General features: G+C 45.0%; 3 protein-coding genes across 10 annotated transcripts in view; 2 read left to right on the top strand and 1 right to left on the bottom strand.

Moving 5' to 3' along the window:
- The window catches only part of RBM10 (RNA binding motif protein 10), a 28,002-nt gene extending 14,644 nt beyond the window's left edge, over window positions 1–13,358 (bottom strand). For 2 of the 8 annotated variants that reach the window (XM_004689976.2, XM_012730254.1), the window contains exons 1-3: window positions 12,985–13,356; window positions 11,020–11,161; window positions 117–300 (exon numbers count right to left, since the gene is read on the bottom strand). In XM_004689976.2, the coding sequence (XP_004690033.1) occupies window positions 117–300; window positions 11,020–11,161; window positions 12,985–13,054 (396 nt within the window). In that variant the 5' untranslated portion in view covers window positions 13,055–13,356. Of the gene's footprint in view, window positions 1–116; window positions 301–11,019; window positions 11,162–12,984 lie in introns of all 8 variants that reach the window. The other 6 variants (XM_004689977.2, XM_004689978.2, XM_004689979.2 and 3 more) reach the window with 4 other exon arrangements.
- The window catches only part of ZNF41 (zinc finger protein 41), a 722,252-nt gene that overhangs the window by 197,209 nt on the left and 507,353 nt on the right, over window positions 1–17,690 (top strand). The gene's annotated exons all lie outside the window — the stretch shown is intronic.
- On the top strand, window positions 13,520–16,044 carry NDUFB11 (NADH dehydrogenase (ubiquinone) 1 beta subcomplex, 11, 17.3kDa). Its single transcript, XM_004689981.2, has 3 exons — window positions 13,520–14,050; window positions 15,522–15,652; window positions 15,817–16,044. The coding sequence occupies exons 1-3, from the start codon at window positions 13,844–13,846 to the stop codon at window positions 15,941–15,943; spliced, it is 465 nt and encodes a 154-aa protein (XP_004690038.1). The 5' UTR covers window positions 13,520–13,843; the 3' UTR covers window positions 15,944–16,044.

The following is a 17,690-nucleotide window of genomic DNA, read 5'->3' as shown; positions in this document are numbered from 1 at the left end:
CGAGCACAGTCCAAAGGCACAGGGCCAAGAGGTACCTGCACACAGTGCTACAGCTAGACAGAGGCCCTGCAGAAGCCTGTCCACCCGTGCCCGGCCCAGCCTTCCCCAGTCCTCACCTCTGCACTCTGCTCCTCAGATGAGTCATCATAGTCATGCTTGCCTTCCTGGCTGCCATACTCTCGGGGGTACGAACGGTAGTCCATGTCCCGGTAGTCATGGTCTCGGCTGCGATTCTCCCCACCATCATCCTGTGAACGGTCCGTGGCTCCATAGCGGCCAGTTCTGTCTCCACGACCTCCTCTGGGGGGAGATGGGAGGAGTTAGAGGGTCTTTTTCAAAGGGTATAAGAGTTAAGAGTGACCGCCACACACTCACTCCCTTGATGTCCTCAGGCCCACCCTCGTCAGGAATCCTGAAATCCTAACCCCATAGGGAAATTTGGCTGTAAGCTCTCCCAAATCCAACCCAAGGATCTTCTCTCCCCACTTCTCCAGTCCACACCTGTCTGCTTTCACTGGCATGGGACGCTTACCATTCAATCTCTAGATCTCAAGGTGAATGTTCAAGGAAGTCAAGCCAATCAAGCCAGTCATATCACTCCCTTTAGTAGCTCCCTCTTATTCTAAGATAAAACACCAAAATGCTCACCAAGGTCCTACAAGGTCTGTGGGGTCTTTCAGGGTGAGACTCCCTGTCAACCTCTATCCCTCAGTTTCATGTTCTATACCACTCTGCCTGATTCACAATCACCTTGCTAGTATTGGCAGCTGTTTTGTTAAAATTTCTCCTATGTAACAACTGTAAAATAATCACCTCAAATTGATTTAAATTGCATTTCTTTCATGATTTAATAATTGGGGCCCTCCCTGGTGGTGCAATGGGTTAAAGCACAGCACTATGAAGCTATCTCAGCCACTGCAGCACGAGTTCCATCCCTGGACAGGGGGGTGACCCACATGGCGCGGCAGACCTCTCCTGACCCTCCCACTGCTCCCCTCAGCAGTGTACTTCAGTCAATCTGCCTGTCCTGTTCTCCACTTTTGTCTCTGGTAAATCCTCTCACCCCTTGCACCTCTGGCCTGTACCCCAGTTCTGTATATATAAATAAAATAAATCTTTAAACAAAAAACTGTTGAATTCTGGGAAATGAAAGAAATCATACTTACTTGGCTCACTGCCCTATTCCCCTAAACTTAGCTCAGTGCCTAGTTCTTTAGTAAGTGTCCAATAATTTTTTTTGTTGTTGACAGTGATTTAATTAAATTACTCTAAAAGAAATCAACAAATGTTTATTTAAAAAAAAAAAACAAAGAGACACAGCAGTAGAATTACTATTAGCAGGGTCCCAATCCTGGTCAGGAATAACACTAGATTGACCATATAAACATTATTCTGAGGATATTGGCTAAGATAGACAAGAAAACAAAGAACAGTGATTAAAAGCTGGAAAAGGGAAGGTAAATTACTGTTACTGTTACCTGTAGATGATACGAGATTATGCCTACAAAGTTTAAGAAAATCAACTGGAAATGATTATAAATAATAATAAATATCAGTAAAGATGCTGGATACAAAATTAATATGCAGAAGTACCTTGTATGTATTCAGAGGCACTGTTTATTTTAAAAATTTATATATTTTATACATACAGAACTGGGGTACAGCCAGAGGTGCAAGGGCAGTGAGAGGATTTACCCAGAGAGAGTGGGGAGCAGGATAGGCAGACAAGGTACACTGCTGAGGGGAGCAGCGGATGGGTCAGGAGAAGCCTGCCATGCCATGCGGGTTACCTCCCTGGCCGGGACTAGAACTCGTGCTGAAGCAGCTGTGGCTAGCTTTGGAGTGCTGTGCTTTAACCTGCTGTGCCACTAGGGAGGGCCCTCAGATAGGCACTGTTTACAAAATAGGAAGATCCCAAGTATAACTGCATTGAAAGGTTAAAAACATAGGCATGTGCAAGACTTTATGACTATACTTCACACACATAATCAGGATACATTTGAAACAGATAAAAGATTTAAATGAAAGAAACAAAACCACAAAAATAGAAGAAAACATGGGATAATGTCATGATTCAATTTTAAATAGGAAAAACTATGACCAAAATTCAGATGCTACAGAAGAAAATATTAAATTCAACAATATAAACATAAAATATTTCTGCTTGGGTCAAAACACACACATACACAAAACAAAAACCTTTGTAAGTGAAGTCAAGACCAACAACAATAAACTGGGAAAAAATATGGGAAAGGAAAGAAATAGAATTTATAGAAGAGAAACACCACTGATTTTAAAAGAAGAAAATCTTAGAACGAAATATGAAAATTAAAACTATAATGAATACACTTTAAAAAATAAACGTTTAAATTCATCACTATTTCCAGCCCAAAGAGAAGCTCTGTACCCATTAAACAATAACTCACCACTCCACCCTGCAACCTCTAGTCTACTTTCTGTCTCTAAATTTGCCTGTTCCAGATACCTCATGTGAGTTAAGTCATGTATCTCTACTTTTGTATCTGGCTTATCTCCCCGAGCATGGTATTTCCAAGGTTCATTTCTCATGTAGAATGTACCAGAATCTCACTCCCTTTTATGGTGGACTATGTATGTACATACTGTACATACCATTTTGTTTATCCACTCAGCTGTTGATGGATACCTTACTTCTTTCTACCCGCTGGTTGCTTTGGTCAATGGAAGTAATGCTAACATTGGTGTACAAGTATCTTGTTTGAGCCTTGCTTTTAACGGTTTTGGGTTTACAGCTAGGAATTCAATTACTGGGTCACACTACAATGCTATATATATATGTATATATATTTTTTTAAAGATTTATTTATTTGTGCATACAGAACTGGGGTACAGGCCAGAGGCTCAGGGACGGTGAGAGGCTTCACCAGAGACAGAGTGGGGAACAGAACAGGCAGATGGACCAAGTACACTGCTGAGAGGAGCAGCGGGCGGGTCAGGAGAGGTCTGCCACGCCATGTGGTCACCTCCGGGGCAGGCGGGAATCGAACTCATGCGGAAGTGGCTTTAGATTCTCAGTGCTGTGCTTTAACCCGCTGCGCCACCAGGGAGGGCCCTATATATGTATATATTTTTAAGGAACTGCCACAGCAAATGCAGCAGTTTACATTTCCACCAACACAAATGTTCCAATTTGTTCACATTCTCACCAATACTTGTTATTTTGCATCTTTGCACGTGTATAATTTGTCTATCTCTTCAGAGGAATGGTTATTTAAGTTTTTTGCCTGATTTTGATTTTTTTCCCCTGTTGCTGGAGTTCCTTATGTATTATGGGTGTTAATCCTATAATCAGATATATGATTTACAAATATGTTCTCCTATTCCATGGTTTTTCTTCTCACTCTTGAGTGGTGTCCTTGGATGTGCAAAAATTTTGACTAACTCAAATTTATTTGAAGTATTTTTAGATTTATAGAAAAAGTTCAAAGCCTGAACAGTTTTCAAATACCCTCCACCCAGCTTTCCTTAATGTTAACAGAAGTACACTTGTCAAAACTAAGAAGTCAATTAAATACAGACCTCATTAGGATTTCACCATTTTTTCCCACTAATGACTGTCTTTCTGTTTCAGGACTGAATCCAGGATATCATATTTCATTTAGTCATCATGATCTCGCAGTCTCCTCTGGTTTATGAACGCTTCCCAGTGGTCCCTGGTTTTTGTTGTTTGTTTTTTGTCTGTTTCTGGTTAATAACCTTGACAGTTTTGAAGAGTGCTCACATTTTTGTAGAATGTGCCTCAACTGGGGTTTGTCTGATGTATTCCTGTGATTAAACTGGAGGTTATGGAGATTATGTTTTTTTTTCTTTTCTTTTGGGGGAGGGATACAATATAGGTGAGCTGACTTTTGATTACAAAAAACCACCAGGGGCACATGATACCATCATGATTTATCATTGGTAAGGTTGATCTTGATCATCTGGATATGGTGGGATCTGCGCAGTTTCTTCTCCACTGTTAAGGTTTATCTATTTCCTGTTTTATACTCTATTCTTCAGAAGCGAGTCACAAAGAACAATCCACACATAAGAGAATAAAAATTTAAGTTCTATCTCCCGGAGTGGGGAGTATATCTACACATACTGTTTGAAACTCTTCTGTAAGGGAAGATTTGTGGCAGAATGTTTTTTTTATATATAACAGTTTATTTTTACATCATTTTGTACATTTTTTTCCCAACTCAATTGTAATCCCCACAGGTTTCCCATCACCAAAGTCACCCATGTGCCATCACCATAATCCCGTGCATTTCCTCCCCCCCCATTTTTGATCCCATTCCCCACTCCACCCCACAAAATGTCTCTGGTATATGGCTGTTCATTATTCTTGTTATTTTCTCTGGTCCATTATACTCCTGCTATGAGCGAAACCATCCGGTATTTTTCTTTCTCTTTCTGGCTTATCTCACTAAGCATGATCTTTTCTAGCTCCATCCAAGTTGCTGCAAAAGACATGTGTTTCTCTTTTTTTGGTTGCTGAGTAATATTCCATTGTATATATGTGCCACATCTTTTTAATCCAGTCATCTACTTTTGGGCATTTGGGCTGCTTCCATGTTTTTCCAATTGTAAATAAAGCAGCAATAAACATGGGGGTGCAGGTATCTTTTTGAATCAGTGTTTTTGTGTCTTTTGGGTAGATACCTAGGAGTGGGACTGCTGGGTCGTAGGGAAACTCCATGTTTAGCAGTTTGAGGAACCTCCAAACAGTTTTCCATAGTGGTTGTACTAGTTTGCATTCCCACCAGCAGTGCAGGAGAGTTCCTTTTTGTGGCAGAATGTTTTTAACTCAACAAGTCTTCAAAAGTACAAATGTTTGACAACAAACTGTTGGCAAGGATGTGTGGGAAACAAGCACTCTTGTATTGCTGGTAGGCGTGAAAATGGAACAATCCTCATGGAGAAGAAGTTGGCAATAGCCTGCAAAACCAAACATTCATAGATTCTCTGACCCACAATTCTCCTGGGAATTTAATGTACAGATATATCTGCACATGTGCAAAAACATTATGTACTGCATAAGTACGGCTACAACAGCAAAGGATGAAAAACAACTAGAGAAGTCAGGAAAAATTCTCCTTAAAAGAAGATTGATAAGGGCCCTCCCTGGTGGCACAATGGGTTAAAGCACAGCACTATGAAGCTATCTGCAGCCACTGCAGCACGAGTTCCATCCCCAGCCAGGGGGATGACCCACATGGCATGGCAGACCTCTCCTGTCTTGTCTATGCTCCTTCCAGCAGTGTTATTTCAGTCGATCTGCCTGTTCTGCTTCCCACTCTGGTGAATTCTCTCACTTCCTGCACTTCTGGCCAGTACCCCAGTTCTTGTATGCATAAATAAATAAATCTAAAAAAAAAAAAAAAGACTGATGAAGGGGAGAGGAATCCCACCTAATATTAAAATTTTAAAAGTTCTTTTTAAAAAATATTTATTTATTTATGCATACAGAACTGGGGTACAGGCCAGGGGTGTGGAAGTGGTAAGAGGATTCACCATAGTCAGAGTGGGGAGCAGAACAGGCAGATCAATGAAGTACACTGCTGAGGGGAGCAGTGGGTGAGACAGGAGAGGTCTGCTGTACCACATGGGTCAGCTCTGGGGCAGAGGAACAAACTTACACTGAAGCGGCTGCAGCCAGTTTCACAGTGCTGCGCTATAACCTGCTGTGCCACCAGGGAGGGCCGGATTAAAACTTTTTACTAAGGTAAAAAACAACTAAAACTTGATTGGACAGACCATTGAAACTGTCCAGAGTCCACAGCATACAAAAAGACACATGGAAATGTAGACTAAGCCAAAAAAAAATAATAGGGGGTAAATGGATTAGCTAATAAGTAGTAGTTGTAACAACTGTCTGGTGCAGGGACCCACAAACCACAGCAGGTGGGCCAAATCTTGTCATCTCTACATTGTCTTGGAACACAGCTACGCCCATTCATTTACCAAGTCTGTGGCTCCTTCCAGCCACGTAGTAGCAACAGGGTCTACATGGTCTGCCATGTTAAAAAATATTCACTATCTAGTTCTTACAGAAAGTTTTTGACCCATAAGAAAATTAAGTTCTTTACCTACCTCATTTCTTACACCAAATTACATGAAAAATTTTAAATTTCAGAATCGAAACTATAAAAATAGCAAAAAGAAAACATAAGGGAAAAAAGTGATCACCTCAAGTATGGGGAAAGTCATTCTAAGCAAAAAAGCAGAAGTCATAAAAGGATAAAACTGCTCATCTAGCTTCAAAAAATATATACAGAGTATAAGAACTATCATAAATAGATGAACAAGTAATGTGACAAGTATAGTAAAATGTTAATAGTGAATATCATGGATGGGTATAAAGGTGTTCACTACCAAATTCTTTCAACTTTGTTATTTGCTTGAAATTTCATAATAAAGTGACAAAACACCATAAAGCTAGAAGACAATTAACAAATGGGTTAAGTATCTTTTAACCTAAATTGCTTTTTTTTTAATAATAAATGCTTAGACAAGAAGTGGCTGGTAAAGAGGGTTTTTTAAAAAAAGGTTTCTGATAAAGTGTCCCTGTGTGTTGTCTACTATTTGAACTCTAGTCACCAGAATTTAGGAGCCAAACAAATTTGAATAAATCTTTAGGTTAAATCCTAAACCTTGACATTCAGGATCTAAGCCAAATAAATTTGGGTACTGACTCTTGCTATGTAAACTCAGGGAGGGAATAGCTTTGGGTAGTAAGGAATCCTTTTCATTGGCTACAGAGTACTCTGACTAGTTACTTTCCAAAGTCAGGCCCTGTTCTAACACATTTCTAGAGGGCTGGACTGAATCATGATGTATGAGGAAGTCCACAAAATGACTACTTTCTGGAAAACATAAAATGCCAAAGTTGGCAGAAATACACAAAATGACCAAAAAAAATGTACTTTTAAAGATGAGTTTTACCAACCTTTTACTATTCTTATATAGATTTCCCCAATAAAGAGATAGCAAAAACTGTCCCAATTCATGTGCCAAGGCTACCTTGATTATCAGACACATACTAGAAAAGTTATTAGACCACTTCACTACAGACACAGATGCAAATAACCTAAATAATATAATACCTAATCAAACATAAGCGCTTCTAAAACATACATATGTCTTTTTTGGTAAAAAATTCATGAGTAAATGTTAGAAAATCCCAAACTGTGAAATATCTACAAAATAACTGGTCTATAGTCTGGAAACATGTCAAGGTCACAAAAGACAACAAAAATTAAGTAAATGTTCCAAATCAAAGGAGACTATAACTACAGAATCATTCAATGCCATGTGTGTTCATCTTAGACTGGATCTTGCATTAGGGAAAAACAGCTGGATTAGGGAAAAGGACATTACTGAGACAAATAAAGACAACCGAATATGAAAGTATCATATCAATGTTAAATTTCCTGATACTGGAAAGTGTATTGTAGTCATGTAAGATAAAGTTCCTAGACCATTCCTGCTATAGCACTTAAAGAATCATACCTACTAAGCCAAATGATTCAGAAAAAAAAGTGATACAGAAAGGAGGAAAAGGGGCAGGGGAGGCCGAGGGGATGAGGAGAGGGAATAAGGCGGAGGTAGGTATAGGTGGGTAAGCAAATGTGGCAAAACATTTGTAATTTAGTGTTTCTCGGTAGAGGATACACATGCTTTCATTGTACATGCAACTTTTCTGTAAATCTGAAATTTTTTCAAAGTAAAAAATACACATATCTATACATACCATGATCAAGAAGGGTGTATCTCAAAATGACAAAGATGTAACACAATTTATGAAATAATAGCTACAAGAGGGGAAAAGCATGTAATTTTATGAAGTTCAATTCTTATTTCTGATCAATCTTAGCAAACTAAGATTGAGAATTTCCTCGGCTTAGTAAAGGTTATATGCTATAAGGCTACTGTGCACAAGGTACTTGATGGCTCAGCAAAAGGAGCTGAGCCTGGACTAGCAAGCCTGGACTGCCGGCCTATCTGTAGGTGTCCTTTATGGGGGAAGAAACTGTCATTTAGACCATTACTCTTTGGACTTTCTGTCACAACCTGCCAAATGAATCTGCAGCCAGCATCATCACTATTATTTAACATGATACTAAACGTCCAGGACAACACTAGTAGTGAGGAAAAAAGAGTAAAAAGTGACAGGACTGATTTGCATACATGACCAAACGCTTAGAAAGACAATCAGCACCAACAATGAAGAGTTAGAAAATAATGAGAGTACAGTAGGGGTACAGCTTTCCCCTACCCCAGCAAAAACCAGCTTGGAAAATATAAGAAAACAAATATGATGTCAAAGAAAACCACAGGAGTACTTAGCAATTACTTTAACAAAGACTACCCAAGATCTGTATTTTCATTTATTCAGATTTTTATATCCTCTCAACAGACATAAAATTATTCTTCACACAGGTTTTGGATGACTACTTACAAAGATGACAATTCTCCTTAAATTAGTGTATAAATTCACTGCAATTTCAATATAAATTCTTGAGTGTTGTGAGGGATTTCACAAACTTTCAATATAGAGCTCTACAAAAGGGCGCTCCCTGGTAGTGCAGAGTTAAAGCGAGCACTGCGAAGCTATCTCGGCAGCTACTTTGCGCGAGCTCGATCCCCAGCCAGGGAGCTGACCCACATGGCGCAGCAGACCTCTTCTAATCCACCGGCTGCTCCCCTCAGCAGTGTATTTCAGTAGATCTGCCTGTTCTGCTCCCCACTCTGTCTCTGGTGAATCCTCTTACCCTCTCCCACTTCTGATCTGTACCCTAGTTCTGTGTGCATAAATAAGTAAATCTTTAAAAAAATAAAGCTCTACAAATGACTACATCAATTGTGATAACTAAGACTAAAGTAGAAGCTACTAAGATACTCTATAAAGTCATTAAGAACAACATCATTCTGGCACAAGTACAAACAGACCAGTGGAACAAATCAGATGGCTCAAGCCAGATCCATGTAAACAAGGGGACTTGAAATAAGATGAGAACTGCAAATTATCAGAGAAAGAATGAACTACTTCAGAGGTGGTACTGGGATAACTGCCCACTGCATGGAGGAAAATAAAACCTGAACTTACCTTATACCACAGTCAAAGGTGGACTCTAGATGGATTAAATAAAGACTGAATGCAAAAGGTAAAACCATAAGTAAAGAGTCTTTGTGGTCCAGAGGTAGGAAAACAAAAGATTCCAAAAGTACAGATTATGTGGCAAAAAGTCATAAATTTTAGCACACCAAAACTAAAAGCAGGTATCCATCCTTGGGGAAATTGTTAACTAAAGGAAATCCCATGATGTCCTTGGGACCAATTAGAAGCAAAGCACTAACATACACATGGCACTACAGACAGATCTTTAAAATGCAGTGCTACAAGATACCAAGGTCACAAAAAATAATGAAAACACACCCAAAACACTACTACGTATCTTAAAAGAATACATGAGAATACATGTCAAACATGATAAAACAGCTGCCTACAGCTATGGGAACTGGAATAAAAACAAACAAACAAAAAAATCAATATACTGAAAGAAAAAAACCTAAGTGGCAAGAGAAGGCCTTATACTAATCTATGATAGAAACCTACCTTGAACTGGAAGACTACGATTGGCTCAAACCTTTTCTCTTGGGGTCCTTTAAAAGCCAATAGAGAGCCAGTAGCTTTACTTGGTAATAAAGTCAGGAGCAAGTGTGTCACGTACTCAAACTCTAAAACAACCATTGAGCACTTCCAATGAATAGCATACAAAAATGAATGCTTTTCCAAAAATATTTTTAAAGGTCAAGGCTGAGTAACATTAGACAATGACCACATCTCAAGTTAGGGTTCATTTTTCCAAAAACAAAGTATTAATAACAATACTACATTTTAAAAAGGGTAGCAGAAATTCTTTGCAAGATATTTAAAAAGCTATTTTCTTCTTGACTTTTTATAAACCCACTCACTCTTGGGCGTCCCTGGTGGGCAAGGGGTTAAGTCGCAGCGCTATGAGGCAGTCCTCTGCAGCACAAATTCCATCCCCAGGCAGGGAGCTGACCCAGATGGCACAGGTGACCTCTCCAGTCTGTCTACTGCTCCCCTCAGCAGTATATTTCAATGGCTCTGCTTGTTTTGCTCCCCACTGTCTCTGGTGAGTCCTCATCCCCTGCACCTCTGGCTGGTACCCCAGTTCTTCTATACAGGTCAGTTTTTCCATGTAATCTTAAAATGTCAGGAATAGATCATCTGCATTAGAATCAACTGAGGTGCTCTACCAAGATGGCGAGGGTATGGCTCAGGAGCTGTATTTTACCATGTACCCCATCTATTTCTTGGATGTACTGGAATCCAGCTGTATGAGTGTCCCATTCCAAATCAGGTAAGCCAATGGTCAGCCCATTTTGCCCCCAAAGTCTCCCATGATCTCACCTGGCTTGTCCCATACTTATCCTGGGCAAATTTCTGGCTCTGAAGGCACCACTGTCATCCATCCCACAAACTTCAAGTTAAACCTCTCCCATGAGCACCCACAGGCGCTTATAACCCACCACCCAGCTCTGTCTCTCCTCTGGAAAGGGCTGTCCACATCTTAGTGAATGACACCATATAGCTAGCTAGGTTGCCCAAACTGGAAACCTGGGCATCAACCTTCATTCTTTCCTTTCTCTCGGTCCCTTCCCACCCTCAAAGCCATCATGGCATCCGTCAAGCTGCTGTGCAATCACCTGTAAACTTTGTGGTCTTTCTTGTGAGACCCTGAGTAAGGAGAAGGCTGCAATCTTATGTCTCTCACTCACCAATGCACTCCCAGAGCCCAGCACACAGGTCCTGGGCCACAACAGGTGCCAAGTAAATGTCTGCTGAAAAGAAACCAATCATTGGCTGCCCTCCACTGTCGAGAAGTCCCCTCCTAGCACCTTCTTGGATCAAATCTCATGAGAGGACAAGCCTAGGCTGCTCGGTAAGGGTAGGAGCAGATAACTCACCGTCTTTCATACTCCATCTCCTGGTAGGGCCTGCGGGGGCTGCTGGGGCCCCTCCTCAGCCGCTGGCTCCGTTTCACTTCCCAGCCACCCCCGCTGCTGCCACCATGATCTGCCAGTCTGGGTGATGCCTCCTGCAGGGACTCTGGGGAAAGTTAAGGAAGAAAGGAGTCAAGAGAGTTGGGGCAAAGAGGGCATCCTTGAGAAAGTCGAGTTGACAGGCTCTCTGCTCTCCCTTAGCTTGGGGATGTTGTTTTCCAACTCTTAATGCCCCTGTCGACCAGGAGCAGGAAGGCCGCCTCTTCCTGGCCTGTTCCTTCCTTTCCCCACCAGTGCGAAGCTAGATCCACTGTCCTAGAAATAGCAAGGCCTTCAGCAAAAAGGGAACATCTTGCAGGAAGACCTGGTGGTGCCACCCATTTTGTGATCAGGGCTTTGCTATCTGACTTTGGTTCCAGCTGGGATGTGCCTACCAGGGTCCCAGGGGGGAGGAATAGGGTTGGGGGAGTGTCTATTAGCGTGGGATGACTTATCAGAGATAAGGCTCCTAAGGCATGGGGGCAAGAATCCACAAGAATCCCTGGCACCCACCAGACTCATTCCACGGGCCCCATTTCATCCTCCCAGCAAGGTGCCAGTTGTCCCCTACAAGACAGCAGAAGACCACGAAAATCTTAAGGGGTGAAGAGGCTAACCTGACAATGAGACAGCTGCCACCTCCCTGGGCTCCTGGCCAAAACAGCCTTGGCCCTCACATGGTAACTGGCTCAGCCCTGAGCACTGGCTCTTATGTGCAGGTCCCAAGACGCTTCTCTCCCCAGGGCTCTGGGCCCAAGTTTTTCAGAAGCAAAAAGAAGCCCTTTCAGAGACTGTTCGATGGAAGGGCGGTCACTTCACCCAACCCTCCAAGCTGCAGTGGGAACTCAGGAAGTCCTAAAGCTATGTGACGCAGCCAGGGGTCACCGAAAGTCTGCCAGAATTTTTGGGCTCTGCTTTCTGAACAGGAATCAAGGAAAACCAAGGCAGTAACAACACCTGCCCAACACTAGGGTGCCACCACACCTTTTCTCTACACGCAGGAATGCACGCACACACAAGCACACACGCACACCAATTTCTCTTCCTCAAGCCACAGAAACCAGAGCTACCTGCTCCCAAGTGGTAGGGGTCAGAATCAAAACCAGCAGCTCTAATGGATGAGACACCGATACAAAACCCTCCTAAGAGTCTGGGAGCAATAAAAGGAACCAAAGTCACAGACTCGAGCCCCAAATAACTAGGAGCCAAACATCACAGAAAGGAACCCACAGTAAATACGGACCATAATCATACACAACCCCCTTCCACTGGGTGAGTGTCCAGGTCCCAGATAAGCACCCCCACAAAGAAAGGGTGCTAAGTCATACACACATTCTTTGCATTCCCTTCCCTACCCAGCCAAGTGGGTTAGGTTCAGTCACAAGAAGACTCCCTATGGATAAGGCTCTTTCCCCGTGGATAAGGACCAGCGTTTGAGACATACTCACAGCACTTACCTTGACCAAAGTCCTACGATGTTCTTCTCCCTTCTCCCCCACCCAAGAGTAAGGACCAGTGGCACAGAACATTCCCCCACGGAGAAAGTACCAAAGTCACAGCGAGCAGAGAGCACACCCTCTCCCCTATGGTCCGACACCCGCCTTCCCACGGCTAAAGTTTGGGGTCGCACGCACAGTGTAAGTCACAGTAGCCCACTCCCCTCCGTGCCTCCCTTCCCCCAACCCGCGTGCACCCATCCAGAGTCCCAAATGCGCAGGCGCCTCCGTTCCCTAAAGGACAGAGGGAAAAAAGACACCCCCCCCCTTCCGGGCTCGGGCCGAGCACGCATCCCAGGTCCCTGCGCTGCGCTGAGCCCCGCCGTCGGTCAGCAGGCCGCGCTCGCACCTCTCCGCTCGGCGTCCACCCCCACCCCCGCCCTCGGCCCCTTACCTCCGCCCCCACGACCAGCGTCGACGCTCACCTTCTCGGCCCGGGCTGTCAAGGGAGGGCTCCCAGACATCACCTCGGCCCGTTGCCACCTCCTCCCAATCGCCCACCTCCGCCGGAGCCGATCCGCGCCACCACCAAGTCCGAGGCAGGAGGCAGAGGGGAGGAGGGGGGGAGGGGAGAAGCGCCGTGCGCGCTACCCTCCCCGGAAAGCCTACTGCCGCCTACTCCCAGCCCGCCGCAATCCCCAGCACAAAATGGCGACGACGAGAAGCGAGCCGGTGCTCCGACCACCATCCACCTACTAAGGGAGCGCGCTCTGGCCGGGCTCATCTATTGGTCGCCGTCGGCCTTCGGCAGTCCCCAGCCCGCGCTGATTGGCAAGTGCTTGCCACCTCCCCACCGCCAGTCCGCACGCCCCCCAGTGGAGAAACAGAGCTGCTACCGGCCAATCCCCAGAGACCCGCTTTTGAGAAGCGGGCTTCCTCCTGGGAGGAAAGACCGGCGGACGCTCCGCCCTTTTCCCCCGGAGAGTCCGGGGCCTCTTGGAGCGATTGGTCGGCAGCTGTAGCCACCCAAATGTCACCGTCTCTCTTCTCACGGAGGAAAGGAGCGGGCCTGTCCACCAGAAATACCATAGTTTGACCGAATAAGAAAATGGTTGCCCCCGTGAGGCCATGACAGAGGGGGGAAAAGGGCTGCTCAGCGCACCACCTCGCTAGAATACGAAATCCACGCTCGCGACCTATTGAGTGCGGCCGACTGAGGGCGGAACGACAACGATCGCGCCGGAGCCAACTGCAGCTGCGCAGAGTCGCATTTCCGTCCTCGGCCCCTCCCCCAGCCTGCAGAACGATCTGTCATGGCGACCGGGCTGTTAGCTTTGTGCGTTCGCCGCACTTTGGCGTTAGCGGCGAAGCGAGGACTCCCGGCCGCCGGGGTTCGCTGGGAGTCCGGCTCGACCAGGGCTGTAATCGCCCCGACCGCTGTGGAGGAAAAGCGGACGTCCGCACCGACACTACGCTGGCAGGAGGACCCGGATCCCGAGGACGAAAACTTATATGAGAAGGTGAGAGGGAGGAGAAACGGCACGGTGGAAGGGTCAGCCGGGGGCCGGCGGACGGGGCACGGTAGAGGACGTTCTTAGGCTGCTGAGAATTGTGCAGCTGGCGAAATCTCGAAGACTTGGGATTTTTCCCCCCCTACCTATTTTCCGCTTAGTTCCCTGAGATCTTTCGTTCAGGGCCAGAGCGAGATTGGCCTTATTTTGCAGATGTCAAACCGCGACTAAGGTTTAACAGCAATTAATACTGAATACTTTCCTTAACATTAACTCATCTAATCTGGAAAACAGCCCTCTTTCGAGGTAGACACTGTTAGTATACTCATTCTGCAGCTGAGGAAACTGAAACGTGGAGATGTTAAGTACATGAGCGAATGTTGGGTGGAACTGGTATTTGAACTTAGGTTTACAGTGTCTGCTGTGCTGTATTCATAACGGAGACTCTGAAATCAGAATGTTGGGGTTAGCATACAGACACTGGCAGTTACTCATCTGTGTGACCTTGGGCAAGTAGTTGAACCCCTTGGTGCCTCACTGCAGAATGGAGACGGGATGACAGCCCCGTAAAAATAAAATACTATACCTGCCTCATGCAGTTATAAGTGAGTCAAAGTGCTCAGAACAGTAGCTGGCACTGATTAAGCACTCAGTGTTAGAAAGTGTTAATTGTTGCTAATTTCCACCTCTCTAGAATATTAAGTTTGTGTATGTGCAGAGGACTGGCACATAATAGGCATTTTATCGATATTAACCTCCGATTGTGAGGCTTGGTTATATATAGTATGCTTTTATTCCTTCCTTCTGTAAGTGTCTATTGGGGACCTGCTATATGTCAGGTGCACTTCAGGATCCTAGGGATTCAACTCTTTGGAAATGAGATAAACCCCTGTTTTCACAGAGCTTACATTATTGTGGAGAACATAGAAAATAAACATAAAAAATACTAGAAAACAACAATATAGAGTTTGTAACCCATAACACTAGAAGGCAATATGATACAGAGGATCTGAGGGGGTGGGGGATGCTGCTATGGTAAACTCAGATGCTAGAAAGGAAGTTGAAGAGCATAAGGCGGTGGGTGGCTTGGGGTAGGGCATTATTTCATTAGAATGTTGATTCTACCATTTCTTAATCTATAAATGTAGTTTCTTTCAGTTCACCTTAACAGACAAGGTGACTAGGGAATGTTTCCTAAGGAAAGTGATGATGAAGCCAAAACTTTGAATGGTGATTGAATGATAAGACACATCCAGCCATGACCAGGTCTGGGGGAAGGATTTTCCAGGCACAGCGAACAGCAAGTGCAAAGGTCCTGTAGTAGGAAGGAGCTTGACAAGTCCTAAGAATAGAAAGAGAGGAATTTAGGGAGGGAGGGGAGATTGGTCTGCAGTGAAATTGGAGACCAGGTCATGCAGGGTCAGCACAAGGCTTTGTGGAGTGTCTGGAAGCCTTCACTGACCTCCTCTCTTTGCCATAGAACCCAGACTCCCACGGTTATGACAAAGACCCAGTGGTGGACCTCTGGAACATGCGGGTTGTCTTCTTCTTTGGCTTCTCCATCGCCTTGGTCTTTGGCACCACCTTTGTGGCTTATCTACCTGACTACAGGTACATGGAGTGTCCGAGAGAAGGCGGGGGGCAGAGGCAGGGTGGAGATTGGAGGAGGCTTTGCCAGGTGTTCTGTCCTTGTACCGTTGGGGAATGGGGAGCCCAGGTAGGGAGTGGTGTCCCTTGAAAGTTTCTCATGCTTATCCCCATGCTGCTGCCTCCAGGATGCAGGAGTGGGCCCGACGGGAAGCTGAGAGGCTTGTGAAGTACAGAGAGGCCAATGGCCTCCCCATCATGGAATCCAACTACTTTGACCCCAGCAAGATCCAGCTGCCAGAGGATGAAGACTGACCTGCTGCTGAATGGAGTTCAAGAAGCACCACTTTCTCCACCCCCTGTTCTCCATTCTGCCCTCTCTTCAGAACACCTAATTAAAGGGACTGAAGGTCTGACTGGCTGGTGTTGATTTTGTTGTGAGGGGAGTGCGCAGTCTTTCCTGGGTGCCTGGTGATCTACTGCCACATCACACACTGTAAAACTTATTTGCTAAAATGACAGTTTGGTATTTCGTGTTCCTGTAGTACTTGCAGGGGTCTCAGGTGATAGGTAGGGCTGAAGTTATCTAAGGGCTCAAATGAGACGGACCTACACCGGGGTTTCTTCATGCACATGTCTGGCATTCCCTGAGTGCTGCTCTATGCCCCCCAATCTCCCAACTCTTGCATAGACCCCCAAACAATATTAATGAGAAAAGGGAACACTCTAGCTTGCAGTTATTGGAACTGGAAGTTGATCCTAGTCACCAAGCACCCCCTCTAATAAACCTCGGCCACTTGCAGTCATACCCCCACCATTGATCTGGAGAACACATCCCACTAGAGCCCCCTGCCCAAGGGTATAAGCTCCTGAGAGCAAGTGGTCAGCCATGTCTTCACTGGGAGCAGTGACTGGCACAGTATGTGCTTGAGAAACATTGTTGGTGTTGCCTCTGTGTCTTTCAGACTTACTGTCCCTTGGGATGAACACTTCATCTTGCCCCCTCACCAAGCTCTCAGGCTCTTCAGAAACTTCCATTCTGTTCAAAGGGCTATACTTAGACTAAATGCTAAAATCTATGCCCCTGCCCCCCCTTTCTGATGTCAACAGCACCACTCCCCTCTTATCAGGACCCAGTCACATGGCCCCCTCTCCTTTTTTAAAAGATTGATTGATTTATGCATACAAGAACTAGGATAGAGGCCAGGGGTGTGGGGCGATCCACCAGAGACAAGAGTCGGGAGCAGAACAGGCAGATCGAGGAAATACACTGCTGAGAGAGCAGCAGGGAAACAGGAGAGGCCTGCCACTCCATGTGGGTCACCTCCTGGGCCAGGGATCAAACTCGTTGCCGTGGCTATGGAGAGCTTCATAGTGATGCGCTTTTCCCTGTTGCGCTAACAGGGAGGCCCTCTCCTTTTTTTAAAACTTCAAGTTGAAATATACATACAGAACAGTGTGTATCGGTGTAGAAAGCTCATTTACTTTGTATTAACTAGACACACCTATGTCACCAGCTCCAGGGTCAAGAAAAAGGCCTGAACAACCCCCAAAAGTCAACGTCAGGTCTAACCTCCACCCGAAGGTTATCTACTCTTGCCCCTCAAACAGGGTAGCTTAGGGACTTCGTGTAAGTGTGATCCACCCAGCTTCCGTTCAACCCGTTTGTGAGATGGAGCCAAGCTGTGAAGTACTCCAGGGCTTTGTCCACCTTCATTGCTTTATTCTCTCCTATTGCAGGAATAGACCACACTGAGTACATTCTGATGGTGATGGGCATTTGGGTAGTTTTCTATTAAGAATAATTCTCGGCCCTCCTTGGTGGCACAGCGGGTTAAAGCACAGCACTGAGAATCTAAAGCCGCTTCCGCATGAGTTCGATTCCCGCCTGCCCCGGAGGTGACCACATGGCGTGGCAGACCTCTCCTGACCCGCCCACTGCTCCCCTCAGCAGTGTACTTCGTCCATCTGCCTGTTCTGTTCCCCACTCTGTCTCTGGTGAATCCTCTCACCCTCCGCATCTCTGGCCTGTACCCCAGTTCTGTATGCACAAATAAATAAA

This window comes from Condylura cristata, unplaced genomic scaffold, assembly GCF_000260355.1.
Source record: "Condylura cristata isolate star-nosed mole 26May11 unplaced genomic scaffold, ConCri1.0 scaffold00027, whole genome shotgun sequence".
Lineage (NCBI taxonomy): Eukaryota > Metazoa > Chordata > Mammalia > Eulipotyphla > Talpidae > Condylura > Condylura cristata.
Note: the sequence above shows the minus strand (reverse complement) of the source record. Positions and strands in the feature narration are given on the sequence as shown.

What these genes read in the sequence shown, in the direction of transcription:
- NDUFB11 (XM_004689981.2), top strand. Translation starts at nt 13,844, where the DNA reads ATGGCGACCGGGCTGTTAGCTTTGTGCGTTCGCCGCACTTTGGCGTTA. An exon ending in ACGAAAACTTATATGAGAAG is followed by an intron (nt 14,051 to 15,521) that starts GTGAGAGGGAGG and finishes TCTTTGCCATAG; the next exon opens with AACCCAGACTCCCACGGTTA. An exon ending in GCTTATCTACCTGACTACAG is followed by an intron (nt 15,653 to 15,816) that starts GTACATGGAGTG and finishes TGCTGCCTCCAG; the next exon opens with GATGCAGGAGTGGGCCCGAC.